Here is a 21,952-nt window from a genome sequence, read left to right as displayed (position 1 = left end):
AAACCCTTGTGCATTGCCAGGGGGAATGTAAAATGGCTCAGCCACTGTGAAAACAATTTGGTGATTCCTCAAAAAGTTAAACATAGAATTACCATATGACCCAGCAGTTCCACTCCTTAGTATATACTTGGAAGAACTGAAAACGTGTATTCAAATATAAACTTATACACGAATGTTCATAACAGCACTCTTCACAATAGCAAAAAGTGGAAACAACCCAAATGCCCATCCAATGATGAATGGATAAACAAATGTAGTATACCCATATGGAATATCATTCAGTCATAAAAAGGAATGAAGTACTGGGGTGCCTGGGTGGCTCAGTGGCTCAGTCAGTTGGGTATCTCCCTTCGGCTCAGGTCATGATGCCAGGGTCCTGGGACAGAGCCCCACATCGGGCTCCCTGCTCAGTGGGGAGTTTGGTTCTCCCTCTGCCCCTCCTCCCACTTGTGTTCTCTTGTGCGTGTGTGCATAGTCTCTCTCAAATAAAAATCTTAAGAAAGAAAAAAAAAAGAAAAAGGAATGAAGTACTGATGCTATAAATTGGAACAAAGTACTGATATATGCTTAAAAATATGCTAAGCAAAAGAAGATAGACATAAAAGGTCACATATCGGGATGTGTGGGTGGCTCAGCGGTTAAGCTTCTGTCTTCAGCTCAGGGCGTGATCCTGGAGTCCGGGATCGAGTCCCACATTGAGCTCCTTGCATGGAGCCTGCTTTTCCCTCTGCCTGTATCTCTGCCTCTCTCTCGGTCTCTCATGAATAAATAATTTTTTTTTAAAAAGTCACATATCATATGATTCCATTTACATGAAAAGTCCAGAACAGGCAAATCCATGCAGACAGAAAGTAGATTAATGGTCACCAGAGCTGGGAGGATGGGGAAATGGGAAGTAACTATTTAATAGGTATGAGTTCCCTTTGGATGATGGAAATGTTTTGAAACTAGATAAGAGGCGATGCTTGCACAATTTTGTGAATACAATAGATGTCACTAAACTGTGTATCTTCATTGTACATTATATGAATTTTACCTCAATTTTTTTTAAAAAAGGTAAGAAAACCAGATACACAAGGTGTCAGAAAAAAGATATATTTACAAACCAATATGTTCCCTAACTCTAGCTAGAGGGAGAGGAAAGAAGGAGGTAGCAAGTATAAGCAGATCCTTTAAGAACCTCACTCCTATAGAAACCCTGAGTACTAGCCCACAAGGTCAGATCCTACTCCATGGCCCATTCCTTTTCCACTTCAAGAAGCAATTGCTCCATTGGCCATAGTCCTCAGTCTTCTTGCCAATCATCCTGTGCCCAGGCAGGCATGGGTGAAAAGTACTCAAACCCTGGCCCTTTATAGCACAGAGCATGCAGGAACATCACAAGGTCCTGGGGCAAGGGGTCTTGTCGCACCAACCGGCACTCTGCACAGAGGGGGTCTATCTCTTGATTCACAACATCTGTTTCAGCTGCCTTCCCTGGTGCCAAGGTCATTGTGTCCAGATCCTGAGGGGTTGCCTCAACTGCTCCATCCATCTTCTGGGCAGATGCAGCCAACTCTTCTATGTGGTCCTTGCCCACCTCTGAGGAGGGAGCTGTAGAGTCTATGAGTCCTGGGGGCAGATCGCCCTCACAGAGATCTAGCACATCCAGACTCTGTTTGGCTTGGTGCTCTGCCACAAGGTCCCGAAGCAGTTCCTCATCTGTCTTGGGAATGTGGCCACCTCGTCCCCGGGAGGGGCCCCAGGCAACTGAGTTGTAGATGGGGTCATTGAGGATGGGGTGGCCCAGAAACTGGAGGTGAACTCGGATCTGGTGAGTGCGGCCCGTGAGAGGCCGGCATCTCACCACACTGGAGTGGCCATTGTAGCTTAGTCTCTGGAACACTGTCTCACAGGGCTTGCCCCGAGTATCTACACGGCACACTCCTACCTTGTAAGATACCACCAAGATGGGCTCCTTGCAGGTCACTTCCTCCGTGGGGAACTCCCCCTCAACCCGGCACACATACTCCTTCTCCAGCTACAAAGGAGAGTAAAGGGAGGAAGTCAGCACAAAGCCTAAACTCATTATCCAATATAATGATAAGAAATGCATCAGTATCAGATGGAAGAGGATTCGGGACACCTGAGTGGCTCAGTGGTTGAGCGTCTGCCTTCGGCTCAGGGCGTGATCCTGGAATCCCAGGATCAAGTCCCACATCAGGGTCCCTGCATGGAGCCTGCTTCTCCCTCTGCCTGGGTCTCTGCCAATCTCTCTCTCTCTGTGTCTCTCATGAATAAGTAAATAAAATCTTTAAAAAAAAAAAAAAGATGGAAGAGGATTCAAACCCTAGCTCCACCATTTGCCAATTTCATGATTCTGGGTACAATACTAAGCCTCTTTAAATTCCATTAACTTGTCTAGCAAATGTTAAAATTAGAAAAGCGTTTACTTCACAGGACTATTATAAGGATTCCATAAGTTAGACTCTAATGTACTTGGTACTGAGCCTGGCAGAAAGTAAACACTCACTAAATGTATCACAATCAGATCCAGAATTACAAGTGTCAAGACGATAGTACTACCATTTAACCTTCTACCCAAGCCTCTTCCAACTTCATCCAGAATCTTTCTACTAAGTAGTCTGTCCCCATAAACTTAAAAAACTTGGTCATAAAAAAAACAAACAAAACCAAAAAACACCTTGGTCAGCCTGTCAGCACTTTATTATTATTATTTTTTTAAGATTGTATTTATTTTATCATAAGGGGCACAGGCAGAGGGAGAAGCATGCTCCCCACCCACAGGGAACCCGATGTGGGACTCAATCCCCAGCTCCCAGGATCATACCCTGAGCCAAAGGCAGACCCTCAATCGCTGAGCTACCCAGGGGTTCCAGCCTGTCAGCACATAAAACTTCAAAACAGCAAACTACCAAGAGAGGCAGTGTAAAGGCCATCTCTAAAGATCTTTCGAAGCATAAGAGAAAATAACCTGTCCTTGGTGTTTTCAGTGTTGACCTTCCTGAGGATAGGAAGCTTGGCCAGATAACATGAAGGCCCACTTCAACAGAACTCAGTGACACACTTTTGATATAAAGCATTTGTGAGCCCAGGAATTGCCATGCAGGAGACAAAAGCCCAGCTCACCTGCCGGTCCCGAACTTGCTCATGAATTCTCTCTGAGACAGCCGCTGTCTTGGCAAACATGAGTACCCCCGAGGTAAGGCGGTCAAGCCGATGCAATGGGTGTAGCTCCTTGAGTTGGTGCTCCTTGCCCAGGATGAAGATGACAGTGTTGTGTCGGAAGCGGCCACAAGGATGGACAGGAATGGAAGAAGGCTTGTCTACAACCACCACATCCTCATTCTCAGCTAGCAGGCGGACAGGCTCTGCTGTGACTGGTGGCTCATGCCTGTGCACTCTGTTCCGCAAGAAGTCATTGTCCTGCAAATGACATAGGCAACTCATCAGCCCGGAGGCCAGCAACCTGTAATTAACTTCATACAACTTCCTGTTCCTTATTGATACAGAATGGTCATAGTACATCTTTAAGCAGAAAATGCAGTGTCCATATTATATTCATATTTTATAAAAATATTCATATTTTATAAAAATAGACACACAGGCAAAGAGCAGGTATTGAAAAAGTACTAGGAGGATATACACAAAAATGTTTTGGTGATATTTCTGGGTGGTGGGATTATGGATGTTTTTTGGTTTTATTTGTATTTTCTCTACAATAAAGTTATATTTTAAGGGTAAAGTTTTGGGTATCTGGGTAGCACAGTTGGTTAACCATAAGCCTTCAGCTCGGGTTGTGATCCCAGGGTCCTGGGATTGAGCCTCACATTGGGCTCCCTGCTCAGCAAGAATCTCCTTCTCCCTCTCCTTGTTCATGCTAAAATGGACAGGAAAAACCTCCATAAAATCATCACTTATTGTGACCTTGAACAAACAATACCAAGCTGTAAGACAGACAGCTGGTCTCTAGATTTGGATTCACCACAGGCTCACTGTATGCCACTTAACTTCTCTGAGCCTCAGCTTCCTCTTCTGTAAAACATGTGGATTAGGCCAGACCTGTACTTCTCAAAACAGGGATGTTAGAGGGAATTCAAACCACTCATTTGCCAAATGCTGAAATCATCTTGTCTCCCGTCACAACAAAGTGTTAGTCTGTCACAGTTAGTAACTCTTAACTGTGACAGAATTTTAAAGGGTCAAAGCATTGTGCTAGACAATTCTAGTTTCTATACCTAACATTTCACAATTCTATCATATCAGGCTCTGTGATAAATAAAGTATTAGTTACAAGAACACAGGCTTTGGAGGTGACATCATTGCCTTACTTCTCTTAAGTTTACCTTAGTTTTGTTTCCTCACAGGTAAAATGAGGTGGCAATACTTACCCCACAAGGCTGTCATTAGAATTTAATGTTAAGTACATAAAATGCTTACCTTTGTGCCAGCACACAGCAAGGAGACATAAATGACAAGCTCTATTATTCCTATTTGTACAGAGACCTACAATGCAACATAGCGATCAGTGCCAGTGCCACAAGGCAGTGCACAAAAGGAGCCTTAAGAATTCCAACTTCTGGGCAGCCCTGGTAGCTCAGCGGTTTAGCGCCGCCTTCAGCCCGGGGCCTGATTCTCGAGACCCGGGATCCAGTCCCATGTCGGGCTCCCTGCATGGAGCCTGCTTCTCCCTCTGCCTGTGTCTCTGCCGCTCTATTTTTCATTAATAAATAAATAAAATCTTAAAAAAAAAAAAAGAATTCCAACTTCTGTCCCCTGGAAACAAGGAAGCCGCCTGGATGAAGCGGATGCGTGGGTTGAGTTTTGAAGCAGACACTACTTTTGCGGGGATGGGATAAGAGGAGTGGGCTAAAGTAAAAGCGAAAATGCTTCAGAATCACCTTGATTTTACTTCAGTACCTATGCCCTGTTAACTATGAAAAGACCCCTGCCCCCTTTCCGCTTTGGGAAGGCCCCATTTACCTTGAGCATAATGCTGAGGTCCTGTACCGGCTCCTCGTTGAGGTGCAGGCGCCCCGCCCGGACTGCAGCCTCATAGTAGGACAGGGGCTGGGCTCGGAATTCGGTGCTGAAGACGTGCAGCAAGCTGTGCCCCACCCAGCGGCCTTTGCAGTAGGTCTGGAAGTCAAAGTAATAAGGCCGCACTTTGCGCAGGCCGCCCTCGAAGTAGTAGCTGGTCTCTGCAAAGTGCTCATCGCCGAAGCTCACCCCTGCCCGCCGCTTCTTCGGGGGTGGCACGACGCGCTCCCTGGTGGCGTCCCGTCGCTTCTTACGCTTGCCTGGGCCCGAAGCTGCAACCGAGGCCTGTTCCTCGCTCAGTGGGGTCTGCTTCCCGTCTTCCCGGGCCGGCTCCACTCCCCAGCCCACAGGCTTCCGGCTCCCGGCGGGTCGCTCGCCCCTCGCGTCGCCACTAGCGTCTCCGTTTTGTTGAGCCGGAGCCTTCAGCTCAGTCGCTGCCTCGGCCCCAGTCGAGAATGTTTCCGCCATCTGACCCCTACAACCACCCCAAGTCCTGGCAGGGCCGAGGCGACGGAGGGTGAGGCTCCCCTGCAGAAGAACTGGGAACCACCGGTGGCGGCCCAGCCACATGACAGCCGGGCCGCAGGTCCCGGGTCGCGATCTGAAGACGTCACCGGGCACCAGCCAATCAGCGAGCCCCAGAGGCAGGGACCGAGGGGAGGAGTGACGGAGGGAGTTGAATGAGTGGAGTTGAACGTGTTGAATTGTCAGTTGAGAGGCTGTGAGAGTAAGGCAGTGAGTTGAATTGAGAGACTGTGAGAATGACTTATCAAAAGTGTAGATTCCAATTTATTATTTAAAAAATAAAATAAAATAAAATTACAAGTCTAAAAAAAAAAGTGTAGATTCCAGGGACTCCTGGGTGGCTCAGTGGTTGAGCGTCTGCCTTCGGCTCAGGTCTTGATCCTGGTGTCCTGGAATCGAGTCCCGCATCTGGCTCCCTGCATGAAGCCTGCTTCTCTCTCTACTTATGCCTCTCTCTCTTTCTGTGTCTCTCCTGAGTAAATAAATAAAATCTTTAAAAAAAAAAAGTGTAGATTCCGTGCAGGTATGCTGAAAGTCCCTTGGGTCTGGTAAAACAAAGGAGTTTTATTCAAAACAAATCATAATGAGGCTTGCTAAACTCTGACTATACTAAAAAAACATCTTGTATACATTAAAGGGGGAATATCCTATTCATTTATTTTTAAGATTTTGTTTACTCTTGAGAGACAGAGAGAGGCAGAGACACAGGCAGAAGGAGAAACAGGCTCCATGCCTGCAGGGAGCCAGATGTAGGACTTGAACCCTGGGACTCCAGGATCACACCTGGGCCAAAGGCAGACACTGAAATCACTGAGCCACCCAGGCATCCCTAAAGGGGCAATATCATAGTATGTAACTTATAACTCAATGAAGCTGTTATATTTGTATCTAAACATACACACATACCCCAGAAACAATGTCTTCACACCTATCATTCCTGAGGATTAGAAAGCTCCCATTTGCCTTCCTTATGCTCCTGTCCCCTTAAAAAGGGAAGTAGACCAGAAGATGTATTTGTCAGATCTCTTAAATGCAAAATACAAAACCAACTCTGATTAACTTCATCGGAGAGGCAATTATTGAAAGGATATCAATGCTTCATAGAATACATAAGAAAGCTGGAGAACAGGCTCAGAAATAGAGCCAAATCAAGAGAAGATAAGGCCTCAGAACCAGACACATGACAAAATATGAACTTTATTTTATGATTTTGTTTATTTATTCATGAGAGACACATAAAGAGGGAAAGACATAGGCAGAGGGAGAAGCAGGTTCCCTGCAGGGAGCCCGATGCAGGACTCATTCCCAGACCCAGACCCGGACCTGGGATCACACCCTGAGTCTAAGACAGATGCTCAATGGCTGAGTCACCCAGGTGTCCTGACAAAGGATAAATTTTAAAAGAATGTTTTCCTAATGTGTCTGAAGCACAGACAAGGAATGATTTAACAGAATGTTCTAGAGAGGAAGTCCTTGTGGGATTGTATAAAGCTTTGCTACTCAAAATGCAGTTTCTGGATTAGCAACATGGAAAACACCTGGCAACTTCTTGGAACTAGAATCTTCTGCCTTCTTCCCTCTTGACCTACCGAATGAGAATCTGTTTTTAAACAATATCCCCAGATGATATGTCTGCATATTAACATTTGAGAAGCACTGGTATAGACCATGTAGACAGTTGTACTTTTTTGAATATCCAGCATCTTCTCAACACTCTTCTTTTGTGTGAGGAATTTCCCACATTATAAGACGTTGAAACCAGAAACTGGCCTTCCCAGATTCCGTTGCAGCTTGGGCATTCATCACTTGGGCTCCATTGATCAATCAGGGCCTTCAGTTCAGAGGCACACAGCAGAGGAAGCAGGTACAATGTAGAACCCATGTGTGACAACACAGCATTGGAAACATCTGATTTGGAGGGCTAACAGGAGGGGCAATTCTTGTGTCTAGTGGCCAGTCAGCAATGCCAGCTGCAGTATCTATGTTTAAAGGCATTGGGGTAGGGCAGCCCCAGTGGCTCAGCAGGTTAGCGCCGCCTTCAGCCCAGGATGTGATCCTGGAGACCTGGGATCGAGTTTCCTGTCAAGCTCCTTGCATGGAGCCTGTTTCTCCCTCTGCCTGTGTCTCTGCCTCTCTCTCCCTCTGTATCTCTCATGAATAAATAAATATAATCTTTAAAAAAAAGGCATTGGGGTATGAGCCTGGGTGGCTCAGCAGTCCTGAGCAGTCCCTCCGTGAGGTTTAGATACTGTTCCTGGCTATATAGACCCAGACTCTGGCCCATCTTAAGATTCTGTTAACTACTTAATATCCTTTAATCCTGTGCTGTACAATAGAGTAACCATTTGTCACATGTGGCTATTTAAAATAAATTAAGTAAAATTAAAGAAAAATTAGGGCAGCCCAGGTGGCTCGGCGGTTTAGCACTGTCTTCAGCCCAGGGCGTGATCCTGGAGACCCGGGATCAAGTCCCACATCGGGTTCCCTGCATGGAGCCTGCTTCTCCCTCTGCCTGTGTCTCTGCCTCTCTCTCTCCCCTCTCTGTGTTTCTCACGAATAAATAAATAAAATCTTTAAAAACAAAAATTAAAGAAAAATTAAAAGTAGTTCTTCAGTTGCACCAAACTGCATTTCAAGTGCTCAACAGCCACATGAAATTAGTGGCTCCTTATTGGACGCTCAGGTACAGAAAATTTCTATCACCACAGAAAGTTCTATTGGACAGAGTGGCTTTCATCAATTTCTTTTACTGCTTAAACTGGTTATATGAATTCTATTGTTTGAACTTAGAACTCCAACTAACTTCTTGTGATAAGGATTTAAGTCTTTATTGTAAGAGGAATGGGAAATCATCAGACTTTGTGTGTGTGTGTGTGTGTGTGTGATCTGATCTCCACTTGCAAAAGATCACCTTTGTTGCAACATGAAGGAACTGAGGAAGGAATCGCAAGTTCTAGTTCCCATTCAGTGTGGTTTGACCATGATAGTTCTAATTCAAACATTCACATACCAAACGAATTTTGAACATTTGCCAGACATCATTTGGCTCTGGAGACAAAGAGGTAAGAAAGACATGGTTCCTGATCTTTTTTTTTTTTTTTTTTTAAGATTTTATTTATTTGGGCAGCCTGGGTGGCTCAGCAGTTTAGCACCACCTTCAGCCCAGGCTGTGATCCTAGAGACAGGGGATCGAGTCCCACATGGGGCTCCCTGCATGGAGCCCGCTTCTCCCTCTGCCTGTGTCTCTGAGAGACACACACACACAGAGAGAGGCAGAGAGCCTTAATGAAGGCCTATTCTGGTCAAGCATACAAATAAAAAACATGTTTGTGCTAGGTTACACTGTGATTAAAGCAGAGTTTGAAATAGATGGATACTGCTGCCCTCATGTGGCTTCCCTATATGAACAATCCTTGGAGAGTAGATCACCATAGCTTTGCAAGTCCAGCATCTGGTTTTTCTTTTTCTCTCTCTTTTTTTTTTTAAGATTTTATTTATTTATTCATGAGAGACACACAGAGGCAGAGACACAGGCAGAGGGAGGAGCAGGCCCCATGCAGGGAGCCTGATAGGGGACTTGATCTTGGATCCTGGGATCAGGCCCTGAGCCAAAGGCGTAGATGCTCAACCGCTGAGCCACTCAGGCATCCCAGGATCTGGTTTCAATTTATTCAGCACACACACTAATTAAACTCAGAGGACATTGGTAAATCTGTAAGAGTGCAATTTGATAATTTACAACTGTAACTTGAAGTCAGAAAATTTATTCCATTTTATATCAGCAAATACTTGTACCTACTGTTAAAGAACCCTCATCCTTGTTCAAGATATTTGAGAGGCCACATTTGAAATCAAGACTTTCTTTGGGGAGCAGATGAGAGAAAAGGGTGTAAGTGAATTGAAAGGTCATGAAGTAGCTTGATGAAGCACCCTTAACCCCATGACAATGACCTTTTCTATGAATCAGATGCTGCAAGATTCATGTCTCTAGTTCTGGTGGCAGAACTGTAGACTTGACCTCCAGCCCCCTACTTATTCTCTATGAATAAGCACTGAAAAAATCGTGGCTGTTATTTGCTCCTTTGCTTTCTAATCTTCTTGCTTTCCACTTCCTTCTGCTTGCATATGCTCTCTAAGGATGGTTAAGGACGGTTATAAATATGAACAGTGGAGTTCTTCATAGTTCCCTTTTACACAGTGGTAGTTAATACCATCAGAGCCACGGTAATTGGCTTTGGACACATCCAACGGCTACAGCCTCAGTCAAGTTATGTCTACTGATGGTTGGCTAATGTCTTTAGTTACATGTTTCTTTGGGAGAGAGTAACCGCCCCTGGAAATTGGGGGTGGAGTGTGGGGGAGGAAGGATTGCATCATAGAGATACCACAAGCCCCGAAAGATATCAAAAGTAACCATATTTTTTTTTAAGTGGGCTCCATGTGCAGTGTGCAGCCCAACGCAGGGCTCAAACTCACAACCCTGAGATCAAGATCTGAGCTGAGATCAAGAGTTATACTGACAGGATCACCGAGGCGCCCCAAAAGTAATTTCCTTAAAAAAAAAAAAAAAAAAGTCTGACACACTTCCTTTCCACCCTCTCCTTTATGTGCACTGGCCACACTTGTCATATCTTCTATAACTCTTTGCTATTATTGTAAAATTGTCTGCCCTATGGCGCACCCTCCGTTTAGCTGTAAAGAGCTCTGGGACCCATACCAACTCTTACCTGTCTTGAATTCCTGCTTAACACAACGCCTAGAACACAGCAGGAGGGGCTCTTGCTTATTGACTAAGAGAAAGCTCATGACTTGGCTAATGGAACCTGGGTCTCCGGTAAGAGTAGCAAGAGTAGTCTCCTCCATCTGAGCCGCCGGAGTGCTCTAATTTGGGTAGCAAAGGGGTGAAATTTTCAGACAAAACACCAACCTAGGGGATAGTCAAGCAGGTGAATTTTCTCAGGGAAAAAAGAAAATTCAAAGGCCTTAGCAACTGGGCTTCCCTCTCGGAGAAGGTGAGGGGCGGAGGACGCTGTCCTCGCGCCAAGACTGCTCAGGCGCTAGTGGAATCCACCTGTCCCAGGGAAGGAGGGGGCCCAGGGCACGTGACTCCACTGTCTCTCCCCCCCCCCCCGCGCCCACCCCCGCGACAAGTCCCGCCTACCTCTCTCGCTCACTCAGCTCCTCACTTCCTTACCGGGCCGGGCTCCTGTCAACCAATCCACGCACAGAACATCGCCAGGTTGGGCGGTGGTTGGAGGACTCCGGGATCCGTCACTCGGAGACTCCGCCCCTCCAGCTTCCCAGCCTTCAGCGACGGAACTGAGCCGAGCGCTGGTGAGCAGCTGGACAGGCGGTTGCGGTAGGTGAGGAGGGGCAGGGCTGCCCAACGACTTAGATCCCCGGCCCGGGTTCCATCCCGGGATACCACAGAGGGGCCTCGGGGCCTCACTCATCCCGTCCAGCCAGTCCTTGAGGCCAGAGTGACTGAGGCCCGGGTCTGGACACCGGGGTTCCCTGCGCTCTTTGGACTTCCTAGGGAGAAGCGGGGGAGGCCCGGGGCTTCGGGCGAGCAAAGTTGTGCTTTGGGGGGGTTCAAACGACTTCGGAAAGGGGCTGGAGGGTCGTTGTGGATCCTGGCATCAATTCATTCAGGGCCACTGTGACATATCTGTCCCTTTTTACTTCTGGGCCCTTGCGCTGTCTGGGCTCTCACTCCTAGAATTATTCAGACCTTACCCCAGGCAGCCTTCATAATCTCAAAGGTCTCTCCTGAAAGAAGGTGTCAACCCATCCTGTAAGAGTATATGAAAGCCTCAGGCAGTGTAGTATTGAATAAGAACTTGCATTTTGGAGTGGCTCAGGTCTGGTTTCCAGTTAAGGAATCACCATATATCAGCCAAGTACCCTTGACTTGTTACCCTTCTGATCCTCAGTTCCTTCATCTGTAAACTGATGGAAATATCTCTTTCGGTGTTTCTAACTCTTAAAATAAGAACTTATAAAATAGGGACGCCTGGGTGGCACAGTGGTTGAGCATCTGCCATCCACTCGGTTGTCATCCAGGGGTCTTGGGATCGAGTTCCGCATCAGACTCCCCACCAGGAGCCTGCTTCTCCCTCTGCCTATGTCTCTGCCTCTTTCTCTGTGTCTCTCATGAGTAAAGAAAATCTTAAAAAAAAAAAAAAGAATTTATAAAATAAGAATAAGGTATAAAGCCCAGCTTCTACATGTAATGAGCACATGGGCTTTACATATGACATTACTTTCTCACAGTTTTCACCAAGAAGCAGTTTTATTATCCTCCTGTATTTGGAACTCTGCAAGGCCTTTAAGTCTATGTCTTATTGAAGACAGATTTTAATTGGCTTGGACAGAATCGTTGCATTTTGGAGATCTTTGGAGAAAAGTGCAGAATTGTTGTCTCCATTGGAAATGTCTTAAAAATTGTGTATGTTAAAACATACTTAAGATTGGCCATTTAACCAGTTTTATTTTTTTTAAGATTTTATTTATTCATGAGAAACACAGAGAGGAGAGAGAGAGAGAGGCAGAGACACAGGCAGAGGGAGAAGCAGGCTCCATGCGGGGAGCCTGACGTGGGACTCAATCCCAGGTCTCCAGGATCACGCCCTGGGCTGAAGGCGGCGCTAAACCGCTGCGCCCCACCCCCACCCCCCACCCCCCCCCCACCCCCGGGCTGCCCTTAACCAGTTTTAAATGTGCAGTTCAGTGACACTCATATGGTTGTGAGACCATCAGGATCATCCATCTCTAGAACTTCCCAAACTGAAACTCCGTACTCATTAAACGATAACTCCCATTCTCTCCTCTGCCAAACCCCTGGCAACAACCGTTCTAGTTTCCGACTCTATGAATTTGACTGCAGTAGGTACTTCATATAAGTGGAATCATTCGATATTTGTCGTTTTGTGTCTTGCTTGTAGATATTTCATTTTTAAAAGAACTTTATTATGAAAACAATTTGAGTGCAGAGCCAGAAGAGGAATACAACTATGCTTTTATAATCTTTATATCTGTAACACAGGACTCTAATAAAAGACATTTTAAATTTAGAGAAACTTCTTGAAAGCCTGTTACCTTCCTTCATTGGGTAAACAAATATCTGAGTACTGTATACTAATACTATATCCTTAAAGCCAGTCCTTACATTTCTGTTTTTCAGCTCAGATTCCAAATGAAAATGTTTGAGAGCATTGACTCTACAACCACAAGATCTGGCCCTGATCTTTGGGCTGAAATCTGCTCCTGTTTACCAAAACCTGACCAAGAAGATGGTGCCAATAATGCCTTCTCAGACTCCTTTATGGATTCATACCCTGCGGGTACAGGCCACAGGGAAGCCCCAGATTTTGCTGTTCAGCCAGCTACAAAGCCTTGGGCTCCCTTGCAGGATTCAGAAGTGTATTTAGCATCTCTAGGTAAGTTATATGGCTTTTCTTTTTATTGAATCAGAAGTTGGTGGCTTTAAGGAAACATGTTGAAGTTCTGTTACATCAGCTGGTTTCTATTCTTAATTATTACTGTTTTTTTTGTCTTCACCATATTTATTGTTGGATCTACTAGGTGGGTATTTCAGGTTGATTGTTGGGAAGGAGCACCCTTTTCTTTTTCTTTAAGATTTTACTTTATTTTTTTTTTTAAGATTTTATTTATTTATTCATGAGAGACACACAGAGAGAGGCAGAGACACAGGCAGAGGGAGAAGCAGGCACCATGCAGGGAGCCCAATGTGGGACTCGATCCTGGGACTCCAGGATCATGCCCTGAGCCAAAGGCAGACGCTCAACCGCTGAGCCACCCAGGCATCCCAGGATTTTACTTTGTAATCTCTACACCCATCGTGGGGCTTGAACTCACAACCCCGAGATCAAGAGTTGCATGGTCTACTGACTGAGCTAGCCAGGTGCCCCAGGAGCACCCTTTTCCTTGTATTTTCCTTAAAACTGTCTTTGTTACCTCCTGCCTTTACTGTTTCATCTGAATTCTGCTTCATTTCTTGGCATTCTGTAGAAGCCTCCTGCCTACTATTGATAGCGCATATATTCAGAGAACCCCAAAGTGTCAGACATTATGTCATCTGAAAGAAAAGGTCATGGCCCCCGAGCTGCACATGGAATTCTGATAAAACCTTTGTATTGAAAAACTACTGTACTAAAAAACTTATATTAAATAGATTGATTGTTGGACTAGGAACTTTTTTTTTTAAGATTATTTATTTATTCATGAGAGACACAGAGAGGCAGAGACATAGGTAGAGGGAGAAGCAGACTCCTAGTAGGGAGCCCAATGTGGGACTCGATCCCAGGACCCCAGGATCACACTCTGAGCCAGAGGCAGATGCTCAACCTCTGAGCCACCCAGGTGTCCCAGAATGGGAGCATGTTGACATAAAATTCATTCTACCTCGTTAGTCATTCCGCTGCGCCACCCAGGGATCCCTAGTCATTTAATTTTTTTTTAGTCATTTAACTTTTAAAATATTTCCTCAAAACATCTGTCCTGTGCCCTTAAGTGTCAGTATTTAGAGAGACTCCAAATACAGGAAAAAGATTCAGATTGTCCCATGCAAAGGGAAAGAAAAATATCAGTCTAGGGCAGTGATTGCTTTAGAATTGTGGTATCCTTTTACTAAACATCCATGAGACCCATCTATGTGTCATAAAACAAAACCTGGGAATAATTATTTGAGGAAGAAAAGAATAGAATAGAGTTTTCATGATCGCTAACTAATACCTTGGAAGAACAAAGGGAATTTTGTTAATGATATACTGGAGGAAAAAGATATGAGAAAAACACAAGTGGAATGATGGGTAACAAGAAACTTACAGGTGTAATGTGAAATTTGTCAAGAAGCCCCCAAAGTTAGGATAGTAATACTTGCAGCCATGGCCAAGGAGGTTGACAATTCAGTTCTGTGGCAGTCAGAACATCTGCTTAATGATGATAAGAAGAAGACACAACAACAATCTGAGAAAACTGGAGAACCAGATCCTACGCTTGTTGGGTACCCTGTGCCCAGAGGTTGTTAGAAACTTTAATGGATTTGGTGGTGATTTGATTGGTGAAGATTGGTTCGGAAAGTTAAAACTCCACTGATCTTTTCTAAAATCAGCTAAGAAGATGTTTAAGGGGCACCTGGCTGGCTCAGTCAGAGCATGCAATTCTTGATCTCGGGGTTGCAAGCTTGAATCCTATGCTAAGTATAGAGATTACTTAAAATCTTTAAAATTAAAAAAAATTATGCTTAAAATTTCATTTCTAAGGAATGAATAAGAGCCATTTCTTTTTTTTTTAATTTTTATTTATTTATGATGGTCACACACACAGAGAGAGAGAGAGAGAGAGAAGGGCAGAGACATAGGCAGAGGGAGAAGCAGGCTCCATGCACCGGGAGCCCGATGTGGGATTCGATCCCGGGTCTCTAGGATCGCGCCCTGGGCCAAAGGCAAGCGCCAAACCGCTGCGCCACCCAGGGATCCCGAATAAGAGCCATTTCTGTGGCTGTGGCAGAGCCTGGGAGGCAATGGCAGGCAGATTTGGAGTATGCAAATTTTCTTTTTCTTTTTTTTTAAAGATTTATTCATGAGAGACATAGAGAGAGGCAGAGACACAGGCAGAGAGGGAGACAGGCTCTCCGTGGGGAGCCCAACTCGGACCGATCCCAGGACCCCGGGATCACTACCCAAGCCAAAGGCAGATGCTCAACCACTGAGCCACGCAGGTGTCCCTGGAGTATGCAAATTTTCTGTTGCCTGTTTCTGCCTGCCCAACTTAGATCACACCCAGTTAAGTACTGAGCACACAGAAAAAGGAAGACTTTTTCCAGCCCAAAAGAGTGCCTTCCACCTTTAGAACCAAGGCCAGTGTAAAGATTGTTTTTATTGCCAGATAGACCTGTATCAAAAAGGGGTGGCTTAATTGGTTGAGCATCTAACTCTTGATTTTGGCTCAGGTCGTGATCGCAAGGTCATAAGACTGAGCCCCTGGTTGGGCTCTGCACTTGGTGGGGGAGTCTGCTTCAGGTTCTCTCTCTCTTTCCTTCAGCTCCCCCCCCCCCAAATGCACACACATGCTCTCTAATAAATAATTTTTTTAAAGTTTTTTTTTAAGGTTTTTTAAAAAATATTTTATTTATTTATTCATAGACACATAGAGAGAGAGGCAAAGACACAGACAGAGGGAGAAGGAGGCTCCATGCAGGGAGCCCGATGTGGGACTTGATCCCGGGTCTCCAGGATCACACCCCAGGCTGCAGGCGGTGCCAAACCGCTATGCCACCGGGGCTGCCTTAATAAATAATCTTTTAAAAAAAAGTATCCACTACAAGCAACAATTAAAAACTTAGCCAGCACAATATGAATCCACATAATTCTCTTCATATCCTCAAGGAGGTAAAAACTCCTCAAATATTTAACACTTATCAACTACAGGCTTTTTGCATGGGTGAACTGATGATAACTTGCAGCAACAAAAGGTAGTAGTTATTTTGATATATGAGTACAAGCTGATGTGGCTTCTTTAGAAATGAAAGCAGGATTGCAAATCATAAAGTTTCAATTGGGTCTGGGCTTGATATTCACCCCTCTCCAAAAGGCCATTCTTTACCCATTTACTATCATTGAAGACAAGGCTACATTAAAGCAGAAGGCAAATGGTGATACCCTTCCTTCTCTTCTTCAGTTGTTCCACACTTACACTTAAATGTAAAGAAGAGTAATTAAACATCTATCATCAGTAAGCCATGTGCACCATTCTCACTGGGATTAGAAGATGTTTGTTTTTTAAAGTTTTTTTAAAAGATTTATTTATTCATGAGAGAGAGAGAGAGAGAAAGAGAGGCAGAGACACAGGCAGAGGGAGAAAGAGGCCCCTCTCAGGGAGCCCGACATGGGACTCGACCTCAGATCCCAGGATCACACCCCGAGCTTCCAAAGGCAGACGCTCAACCGCTGAGCCACTCAGGCGTCCCAAAGATTTTATTTATTTATTCATGAGAGACATGGAGAGAGATAGAGAGGCAGAGACATACGCAGAGGGAGAAGCAGGCTCCATGCAGGGAACCCGATACAGGACTCGATCCCAGGACCGTGGGATCACGCCCTGAGCCAAAGGCAGATGCTCAACTGCTGAGCCACCCAGACGTCCCAAGATGTTGGTTTTTATTAGGTTCCAACATCCAGGCCACAAGTTGAGTAACTTTAAAAAATGTTGGGAGATTGCTTTTCTTTAATCAAGAATTTAGGGGATCCCTGGGTGGCTCAGCAGTTTAGCGCCTGCCTTTGGCTCAGGGCGTGATCCAGAGGTCCCAGGATCGAGTCCCACGTCGGGCTCCTGGCATGGAGCCTGCTTCTCCCTCCGCCTGTGTCTCTGCCTCTCTCTCTATCATGAATAAATAAATAAAATCTTAAAAAAATAAAAAGAATTTAATTACACATAGAGATCTTAAAGGTCTCTTATTATTGAGTTCTCATTAAGCCAATTTTAATGTCTAATGAACCATTAGATCTTTCATCATTTTCTCTAATTCTTTCTCATGAGATTTGGAAACTACTTCATGTCACTGTAACAAAAAGAAAAACCATTTACTCCTCAGAGAGACTATTTTCAAAGAGGTGACACGTGTGTCAAGCCAGGGAAAACAAGTTATGCCTTTGAGAGATACCTGCTGGCTTCTGCGATTTCAAAGAAAATGTGCCATTGATTTATTTATGAGAGCCTATGGCTTTTCCCCTTTCTGGGGTTAAACATGTATTTGATACAATACAGAGTTAAGACTGGGGAAGGTAAAAGAAAAATGTATGTTCCCTCTACCTGTCCTTAAATAAAAAAAATGAGCTCTTTTGCAGGGAGTGTGGATGTACTCATCAGTGAGAGAATTTTTAAGTTGTCATCTTGCATTTTAGATTTAGTTTCATATCATACTCACTTTCCTTGTTAAGCTTCTTCTCTTCTCTTTAGAGAAGAAACTGAGAAGAATCAAAGGTTTAAATCAGGAAGTGACTTCCAAGGACATGCTTCGAACCTTGGCCCAAGCCAAGAAGGAATGCTGGGATCGGTTCCTCCAGGAGAAGTTAGCATCAGAGTTCTTTGTGGATGGACTTGATTCTGATGAGAGGTAATTGGTTCTCAATCCAGACAGCACTTCTCTTTCTCAAAGGAATTCGGGGAGAGTGACATTTGAGTCCAGAAATTGGTCAATATTAACATCAGCTTATCTGAGCTCAAAATAATCGTTTTTAATAAGGTTGCTCTACTTCATCTTGGTGCAGTAGCAGATTTTGATAATTATTATTTTTGCAAAAAAGCAAATACTCAAAAAAAAAAAAAAAAGCAAATACTCGATCAATATCTTGATCACAGATTGAACAGAACTGAGGAGAAAGCACTGTCTTCATTTCTAAGTATACAGTGTGTTTGGGAAAGTAGTAGCCAATCAGCAACTAGAAGTGTGTCTTACCTGTGACTCGCCAGTGCCTTACAGAATTTCTGCCATACTGTAGGTATTCAAATCTGTATAGACTAAATGAATGAATTTCTTAAGCATCTACTGTGTGAAGACCCTGCCCATGATATAATGAGGCTGGGGTGCTGGGAAGATGTAAGGAAGTTTTAGGCCCCTTCCCCGCCCTTTTTTTTGTCCCCACAACTATCTGAGGAAAGATGACAAATATATATAAGGACACACCTAACAAAAGAAAGCAGTATAAGAAAAAATCTGGGTGAGTGGAAGTGATAAAACATGCTTTGGGAGTTGAGGGACCATTGAACTCTCTGTGGGCTCTGGTGTTTGTGTCAAAGAAGGCAGGACTCGAACCGTATGTGTAGGTGGGATGGATACAGAGAGGAAGAGGAGAGGAGAGGGGGAGAGGGCCTTCTGCCACAAAGAGCGGGATGGTGCTTGACACCTGGGAAAGTGACTCTGCCGCTTACTGGTTGTTCTTGAGGAAGTAACCTGGGTGTGCTTCAGTTCCCTCCTCTGTAAAGCAGGAATAGGAGCTCTTCCCTCTTTGGGTTGTTGTGAGGGTTAAATAAGTTACTGTGTGTGAAGAGCTTAGAACAGACCTGGCACCTGGTAAGTACTATGTAACTGTTAGCCATTCATATTAGTCCTAAGGGAATTTTAAAGTTCAGTAAGAAATCATTCAAAATAAAAACATTAGTGAGGGAAGTAAAAGCCTGAATTCTAACTAAAGGTCTTAGGGAAACATCACCTAAGTTTGCAACATATCATTAACATTGATTTTAGGAGTCCCATGATGTAAAATAAAGATATGGCTGCTGAAATCAGGGACAGTAGGTGAATAAAGCTTAATAGTTACATTTTACTTCTTAATTTGCAAAGCATTTTCACTTACATTAGCTTAAATATTGCATCAGCATGTCCCCTAGATTCTTCAGAAATCGGTGTGGCATCTAAGGGCAGGCTAACTGCCTACCCTCTGAGGCCTCAGCAAATAATACACTGTTTTCTCTTTTCTGTCTCTAAAGACGCAGCCCAGTTGAACCTTAAATCACCCCAAACACAAAAGACTTGAAGATGCCCACCTTCCCAACCCACCAGTAATTTGGTATTCTCTTCTCTCTCCTGTTGAATGTTTGCCTCCTTTCCAATACTGTGAAGAAAAGACAACATTTTGTCCTGCATAATTCTCAAGTAGGAATTCTTTTTCTTTTGAAACCAGATCAGCACCAAGGCACGAGTTAATGTTTCTGTGTGTTTATCAATACCTAAAATGATGTGAGGTTTCCTTTTCTATAGAAGCAAGCTGAAACAATTATATGAAAAGTGTGCTAGATGAAGATGAAATGCACCTGGAGTACCTTAGGCCTCTGAGCTGTGCACACTTGTTCCCCTGAGCTGCCATCTGTGGGAACGCTTCTATAAGCATCATTACAAGTACACCAGAAACAGTAGATATGCATTTATTTGCAGATTCCAAAGTTTGTTTTAAACAGAAGCCATTTTATAGTGGAATTGTGTGATTCTTCATGTATGTGAAGGCCAGGTGGGTGACCCTCCTCCTGGCATGCTTTTGGCAGAGGAGTAATGGGCTGAGAAATCCTACTGTCTACAACACAATTCCCCCAGTTTTGGGTGTCTAAAATCTGCTGGTGACGACTACGGTTTAAGACTTTGGGCTATTGAAAAGCACAGAGTAAGGTTTACATTACTTGTTGTCATTTATAGTTTACTATGAACATCTCATAAGCTTTAGAGTGGTAGGTCTTGGGTACTTAAGGAAGATAGGAGGGGGCACTTTCCCCCACCACACAGATCCAAACCAAAAAAGAGCCCTCTGGCATAGTGACTATTTCTTTGTGGGAGAAATTGCTGTGCAGATGTTTCCATCTTGGGAGACTTGCTATAGGATGAAGTAATCAAACAAAAAACCCCCCAAAAAATGATGCTTAGTGTAACTAAGTGTTGTAAGTATAATCTAGTCTCAGATTGCCTCAGGTATAGGAGATTTCAAGATGCTCACTAATAATTTGCTATATTAAAAATAAATAATAATAATAATAATTTGCTATATATTTGAATGTTTCCTCCCTCGGACAATTTCCTCTCTAGTTTTGAGGGGAAAAAAAAGACAGAACTGAGGCATAAGCTCTTCAGTTATTCTCACCAAGCCTTCAGAGGCTGTGCATTTGAAGGGGGCCTGGTGCTGCTTATAGCCAGAGTGCCCACTAGGGGGTAAATTATGCTGCTGAGCTGCCAGGATGCACAGCTGTCCGAGGAGTATCGTCATTCTCCCCCGTTAGCAGTGAAAAACAATTGTAGGAAGAAACTGGTGGTGGGCGGGAAGGCAGCATTTGAGTAACTGAGATAATCATTAAGTAATTAATCAGCCGGGTCTGATGCAGCCACCCTTTCCTCCTGCTCTCTCCTAGCACCTTGGAACATTTCAAGAGGTGGCTCCAGCCAGATAAAGTAGCCATCAGTACAGAGGAGGTCCAGTATCTGATTCCTCCAGAATCCCAGGTTGAAAAGCCAGCAGCCGGGGACAAGCCAGCGGCAACGGAACAATAAATTACACACACACACACACACACACACACACACACACACACAGACACACACACGCTGAGCAGCTGTCTTGGGTCCAGAGGGAACAGCGGAGAGCTCGTCAGAGCAACAAGGAGAAATCTAGGGAGGAGGGGAAGCCCACCCTCCCACTCAACAAAGCAAACAGCTGTGGGCCCCCTGAGGACTTGCTTGGGGCTGGCATGTGTGACTGTTGTGGATAAAGTGACTGACCCAGTGCATGCTGGATCAAGATACTGCTTTCCTCTGCATCTCACAGCTTGCCTGAGCTCTGTTGCTGCAGGTGAGAAGTCCGCAAAGAATCTTGTGAAGCAGCAAGTACAAAAGTATTTGCAGAAACTGTGGGTACCCTTGTGTATAATATATAAGCTAAGTGAGCCATATTTTTTCTTGCCTCTTCTGGATGTTCCTGCCTGTGTTCCCTGCATTCCCTTGGTTAATTGTCAGGGGTGAGTGGGGCCAAGGAAAAGAGAATCAAATCTGCCTCCTTGGATCCACACCCCATGTGGGGCTTCTCTAAGTTTGTAATAAATATAGGGCCTTTAGGGAAAGAGGCTGCACTTTTCCTTTGTCTGATTTGTTCCTCATGGAGAAAATGGACAAAAGTATGAAAACTTGGGTGTTTGTGTATATATATATATTTTTGGCTTCATGCATGGCTTCTCCCCTAACTTCCTCTTGCACTTAAAAAGAGCCAGGCTTCAAATTAGACTTGTAAATACAGTGTTGCTATTTGACACCACTCCTGAATAGTTCCAAGCTTGCTTGTGGCAGCTTTCCTGGCGGAGCCTGTGCTTCCCTCCTTTATCATGTTCTTGTTCAGTAAATGTTGTTCATATAAAACTTGTCTCATCATAATAGCAGTGCGTGTTGTGCTCTTGGCCTGCTTTCCCCCTCAGAGAGATGCTCCCAGGCACTATAGAGGTAAAGACATGTGCGTGACAATGTAGGAGAGCTGATACCTTTGCCAGCCTTCTATTTTTAACATGCACGCTGTGACAAGCCAGGCCTCAGTGCTCTTAGGGTAGGATTCTGTGGCTGTGGCTCTATGGAGCTTCTTGCTGGGTAATAGGTTTCAAATCCCTAATGATGAGCAGGGTGACCATAAAAATCTGCAGAGAACATGTGCTCCTATCTAAATCAAGTATTTGCCTTGTCTGAAAGGATAGGAATCAACCAGATAATTCTATATACTTGCTAAATTATACAAAGGGGAGTTGGCAGGGAGATAATTTCCAGACATACTTTCCTTTTTTAAAATTGATTAATGGTGTTAGCTTTATTCCTCCTGCTTTTTAACAGTAAGGTAGCTTTGACAGA

At 44.4% G+C, this 21,952-nt stretch overlaps 2 protein-coding genes across 7 annotated transcripts; one reads left to right on the top strand and one right to left on the bottom strand.

Annotated features, from left to right (window-relative positions):
• Positions 1–1,079: 1,079 nt before the first annotated feature.
• RPUSD2 (RNA pseudouridine synthase domain containing 2) lies at positions 1,080–5,651 on the bottom strand. The gene is made up of 3 exons (XM_038579873.1): positions 4,984–5,651; positions 3,130–3,426; positions 1,080–2,020 (listed from the first exon to the last, which is right to left on the bottom strand). The coding sequence occupies exons 1-3, from the start codon at positions 5,608–5,610 to the stop codon at positions 1,286–1,288; spliced, it is 1,659 nt and encodes a 552-aa protein (XP_038435801.1). The 5' UTR covers positions 5,611–5,651; the 3' UTR covers positions 1,080–1,285.
• A 5,123-nt stretch (positions 5,652–10,774) lies between these two features.
• On the top strand, positions 10,775–21,495 carry CCDC32 (coiled-coil domain containing 32). Of its 6 annotated transcripts, none has more exons than XM_038580074.1 (4): positions 10,775–10,924; positions 12,754–13,004; positions 17,545–17,701; positions 20,479–21,495. In XM_038580074.1, exons 2-4 carry the CDS (start codon positions 12,761–12,763, stop codon positions 20,615–20,617), a joined length of 540 nt encoding a protein of 179 aa, XP_038436002.1. In that variant the 5' UTR covers positions 10,775–10,924; positions 12,754–12,760; the 3' UTR covers positions 20,618–21,495. The 6 variants fall into 6 exon arrangements, with proteins under 6 accessions (XP_038436002.1, XP_038435999.1, XP_038435997.1 ...); XM_038580071.1 differs by having other exon boundaries at positions 10,785–10,899; positions 12,749–13,004; XM_038580069.1 differs by having other exon boundaries at positions 10,787–10,924; positions 12,749–13,004.
• Positions 21,496–21,952: the final 457 nt, after the last annotated feature.

This window comes from Canis lupus, chromosome 30 (assembly GCF_011100685.1).
Source record: "Canis lupus familiaris isolate Mischka breed German Shepherd chromosome 30, alternate assembly UU_Cfam_GSD_1.0, whole genome shotgun sequence".
Lineage (NCBI taxonomy): Eukaryota > Metazoa > Chordata > Mammalia > Carnivora > Canidae > Canis > Canis lupus.
This window is presented reverse-complemented; position numbering and strand designations above follow the sequence as displayed.

Excerpts from the sequence above, each read along its gene's own strand:
- RPUSD2 (XM_038579873.1), bottom strand. The coding sequence starts at position 5,610 with ATGTGGCTGGGCCGCCACCGGTGGTTCCCAGTTCTTCTGCAGGGGAGC. Across the intron at positions 3,427-4,983 it reads ACCTCAGCATTATGCTCAAG|GACAATGACTTCTTGCGGAA; the intron begins GTAAATGGGGCC and ends TGTCATTTGCAG. Across the intron at positions 2,021-3,129 it reads AGCAAGTTCGGGACCGGCAG|CTGGAGAAGGAGTATGTGTG; the intron begins GTGAGCTGGGCT and ends TCTCCTTTGTAG.
- CCDC32 (XM_038580074.1), top strand. The coding sequence starts at position 12,761 with ATGAAAATGTTTGAGAGCATTGACTCTACAACCACAAGATCTGGCCCT. Across the intron at positions 13,005-17,544 it reads AGTGTATTTAGCATCTCTAG|AGAAGAAACTGAGAAGAATC; the intron begins GTAAGTTATATG and ends TCTTCTCTTTAG. Across the intron at positions 17,702-20,478 it reads GGACTTGATTCTGATGAGAG|CACCTTGGAACATTTCAAGA; the intron begins GTAATTGGTTCT and ends GCTCTCTCCTAG.